Consider the following 4,414-nt stretch of genomic DNA (forward strand, 5'->3'; position numbering starts at 1 on the left):
GGGCACACAGCCACCCCCCCCCCCCCCCGCAGTTTCCTGCCCGTGTGACCGGAGCCTACATATATATATATCTTTTTAAAAGGCGTGTGTGATATTTGTTCGTGCCTTGCGGCTCTCAAACATCTGACATTTATTCTATGTGGCTCTTAAGTTGCGCAAGTTTGGGCACCCCTGGTTTACACAGACTAGCAGCGGCTCTCCAGGATCCTAGCAGAGGCCACTCACATCACCTACCAGCAGATCCTTTTAGCTGGGGATGGAATCTACGACCTCCTGCATGCAAAGCGGACACTCGGCCTCTAAGCCACACCCCTTCCCAGCTAGGGATTTGCCCAGCAAGGTTTTTAACTGTTTTTGAAATAAACATGTGTACTTTTGTTGATGTTTTTTAACTTTTGGCGCCTTAGTAGTTTTCTAAACTTCCGTTGAAGGTTTTGGCTCTTGCTTGGTTGGTTTAGTTTCTCTTCCTCCTTTTTCATCGTGGAAGGGGAGCCGAGATAGACACCTGCCCTCCATTCAGCTGTGGGCCAAAGTGCAGGATTTTGAAACACTCCTTGAATGATTTAGCTAAGCCTCACCTTGCTGCTCCCATTTCCTGCCTCCCACCTATTAATAGTGTAAGAGCATCAGAAGAGCCCTGCTGGATCAGACCAGTGAGGGTCCATCTAGTCCAGCATCTTGTTCCTCTGAAGGGCCAACAGCAGGGCACAGATACCAAGGAGTTCCCCTGACATTGCCTCCTGATACTGGTATTCAGAGGTTCAAAGGCTCACTGTGCTATGAACATAAGAACACAAGAAGAGCCCTGCTGGATCAGGCCAATGGTGCAGCTAGTCCAGCATCCTGTCTCACACAGTGGCCAATCAGTTCCTCTGAAGGGCTAACAGCAGGGTACAGAGGCCGAGGCCTTTGCTGATAAGAACATAAGAAGAGCCCTGCTGGATCAGGCCAATGGTGCAGCTAGTCCAGCATCCTGTCTCACACAGTGGCCAATCAGTTCCTCTGAAGGGCTAACAGCAGGGTACAGAGGCCGAGGCCTTTGCTGATAAGAACATAAGAAGAGCCCTGTTGGATCAGGGCAATGGTGCATCCAGTCCAGCATCCTGTCTCACACAGTGGCCAATCAGTTCCTCTGAAGGGCTAACAGCAGGGTACAGAGGCCGAGGCCTTTGCTGATAAGAACATAAGAAGAGCCCTGTTGGATCAGGGCAATGGTGCATCCAGTCCAGCATCCTGTCTCACACAGTGGCCAATCAGTTCCTCTGAAGGGCTAACAGCAGGGTACAGAGGCCGAGGCCTTTGCTGATAAGAACATAAGAAGAGCCCTGTTGGATCAGGGCAATGGTGCATCCAGTCCAGCATCCTGTCTCACACAGTGGCCAATCAGTTCCTCTGAAGGGCTAACAGCAGGGTACAGAGGCCGAGGCCTTTGCTGATAAGAACATAAGAAGAGCCCTGTTGGATCAGGGCAATGGTGCATCCAGTCCAGCATCCTGTCTCACACAGTGGCCAATCAGTTCCTCTGAAGGGCTAACAGCAGGGTACAGAGGCCGAGGCCTTTGCTGATAAGAACATAAGAAGAGCCCTGTTGGATCAGGGCAATGGTGCATCCAGTCCAGCATCCTGTCTCACACAGTGGCCAATCAGTTCCTCTGAAGGGCTAACAGCAGGGTACAGAGGCCGAGGCCTTTGCTGATAAGAACATAAGAAGAGCCCTGTTGGATCAGGGCAATGGTGCATCCAGTCCAGCATCCTGTCTCACACAGTGGCCAACCAATTCCTCTGGAGGGCCAGCAACAGGGTAGAGAGGCTGAGGCCTTCCCCTGATGCTGCCTCCTGGCTCCGGGATTCAGAGGATTAGTACCTCTGAATGAGGAGGTTCCCCTCACTCAAACGAAATTAAATAGAAATTTATTTGTATTTAGCCATAAGCCATTACAAACCAAGGATTAGAGTAAAAGGTAAGATATAATAAAACCATACAATCAGTATAAAATGTAATCAAAAGTTATCTGCTAAGATCAATATTAATCTGTTCCCATAAGAACAGCGTTAGCCCGTATTTTCCTTGCAGCCAAGGCATATAAAGACATTCTATAGGATATGTTGGCGTTGAAATCAGCTAACAAGAATACAATCTTCTCAGAATCAGAGTGGAAATGTAAGTCTGATAGAATCCCAGAGAGAAATTTTAACCTAGGTTGGGCATACATTGAGCATTCAAGAATATAATGGGGAAAATCCTTGATAACAGAAGAGCCGCAAATATAAAAGCGCTGTTCCTTAGCTGTTCTACTGTAGCGGCCGGCTAATGTGGCCGTTTGGCATTCATTCAAAATGCAAGGATGTGAAGGCTGCTCTCAGGTTATGATTATCTATACTAACTAGGTAGTAAACGTAAAGGTTACCCTTGTTCGAAAGCCAGTCGAATCCGACTCTAGGGGGCAGTGCTCATCTCCGTTTCAAAGCCAAAGAGCCAGCGCTGTTCGAAGACGTTTCTGTGGTCATGTGGCCGGCGTGACTAGATGCCGAGGCGCACGGAACACTGTTACCTTCCCACTGAAGTGGTACCTATTTATCTACTTGCAATTTCTTGCTCTCGAACTGCTAGGTTGGCAGGAGCTGGAACCAGAGATGGGGACTCACTCCATCATGCGGCACTCGGGTCTCGAACTGCTGAACTACCAACCAGGGAGCAGACTGTGATTTCAAGAGATTCCCCTCACTCACCATGACAGACTTCTCCTCCATGAAGCTATCCAAATCCCCTTTTAAAGCCATTTATTCCTGTGGCCATCCCAACATCCTCTGGCAGCGAATTCCACATTTTAATCACTCTCTGTGTAAAGCAGTCTTTCCTTTTGTCCATCCGAACCTACTGCCCATCAGTTTCATTGGATGCCCTCGAGCTCTAGTATTTTGGGAGAGGGAGAAAAAGTTCTCTTTGGATGCTTGCTGGGTGACCTTGAGCCGGTCACACACTCTCAGCCTAACCTACCTCACAGGGTCGTGGTGAGGATAAAATGGAGGAGAGGGGAATGACATAAGCCCATTTGGGTCTCCATTGGAGAGAAAGGTGGGATTATATAAAGTAAGTAAATAAATAAATCCCTACCCCTCCCCTGCCCATCACCCCTGGCTGCCCTCGGCATCCAAGTCTGCCACAATAAGAAAAAGCCCAGGAGGTTCCCGAATGGTCCCCGTGGGTAGCCGTGGGTAGCCGGCTCTTTTTATCCTTCCCTCCAAAGGAAACAGAGGCATGGCTGGCAGCTCTCCTCCTCCCCTTGCAGGTGGCCTGTAGATGGCGCAGCAAAGAAGGCAAGCAGTCACTTCTTGCCAAGCCTCGATGTGGGCTGGAGGGGCACTGGCCCCCTAAGGTGGCAAAAGCACTTGGTCATCCCGATCAGATTTGGCTGTGTTGTGCCACCGTAAAGCCAAATCCAAGCACTAACAATGCCTCCCATTGGAGGGACCCTTTCTCGCCCCACACCCACTGACCCACATCACTTGCCCCGCATCTCTCCCCCAGGGAACACCACCACCACCACCACCACCCCGGCCGGTCTCACCAATGTAGAAGTTGGTGACGGTCCTCATCTGCTTGTGCCTGCTGATGACAAAGATCACCAAGGAGTTGCCCGCCAGCCCGACCACCATCAGCACGGCAAAGAAGAGGGGGACCAGCCAGGCGTCCACCAGGCGTGGGGGGCTCCTTGGCTCTGAGCCGTTGGCACAGGGCAGCCCTGCGGTGCAAGCTGAACTGTTCAAGACCAAGAGGGACCCGTTGAACTCCACCCCGGCTGCCTCATCCAGCATGGTCCTGGAGGGGGTCTGCCTGGCCAAGCCGAATCAGATGGGGTGGTGCCTTTCTGGTCTCCCAGAATCCTTTGGGTCCAGAGACTGCCCTTGCTCTCTACTCCCAGAGAGGGTCTCGCTCTAGGCAGGCTTGGGCTGGCCCCGCCCAGCGGGGAAGGCGGCGCGATGGGCCCCTCCCGGTCTGTCTTCAGGACCTGGGACAGCTCCCGAGGCGGGCGGGCGGTCCGCAGGGTCCAAGGCTCCGCCGATTCGTGCCCAGCCGGCCAAGGAAAGTTGCTCGGGACGGGACCCGAGGGGGCGCCCCGGCTGGCCGGCCAGAGACTCCTCCGGGGGGCTTCTCCTCTTCCTCCTCCTCCAAGAGCTGGCTGGGAACAAGCGCCTCGCTCCTCGGGCGTCTCGCCTCGCCGCTCCGCCCTCGGAGGCTGGTCCCCTCCGCGGCCCGACCCCCAGGAGCTCCACCGCGCCCCCGCAGTGGACGCCCAGATGACTCGACCTCCCCGCGCTCCGGCTCCGAAAGAAGAAGACCCCGGAGGAGGCGGGGAAGGGCCGAGGGGCGGAAAGAAAGGCTCGAGAGGCATTTTTAGCGCACGCAGGTAGG

At 53.3% G+C, this 4,414-nt stretch overlaps 1 protein-coding gene across 1 annotated transcript in view; it reads right to left on the reverse strand.

Annotated features, from left to right (window-relative positions):
* KISS1R (KISS1 receptor) overlaps positions 1-3,816 on the reverse strand; it is a 27,506-nt gene extending 23,690 nt beyond the window's left edge. Inside the window, exon 1 of the mRNA XM_015423526.1 lies at positions 3,570-3,816. Coding sequence (XP_015279012.1) covers positions 3,570-3,816 — 247 coding nt within the window. The remainder of the gene's footprint in view (positions 1-3,569) is intronic.
* Positions 3,817-4,414: the final 598 nt, after the last annotated feature.

This window comes from Gekko japonicus, unplaced genomic scaffold (assembly GCF_001447785.1).
Source record: "Gekko japonicus isolate JY-2015 unplaced genomic scaffold, Gekko_japonicus_V1.1 scaffold3145, whole genome shotgun sequence".
Classification (NCBI taxonomy): domain Eukaryota; kingdom Metazoa; phylum Chordata; class Lepidosauria; order Squamata; family Gekkonidae; genus Gekko; species Gekko japonicus.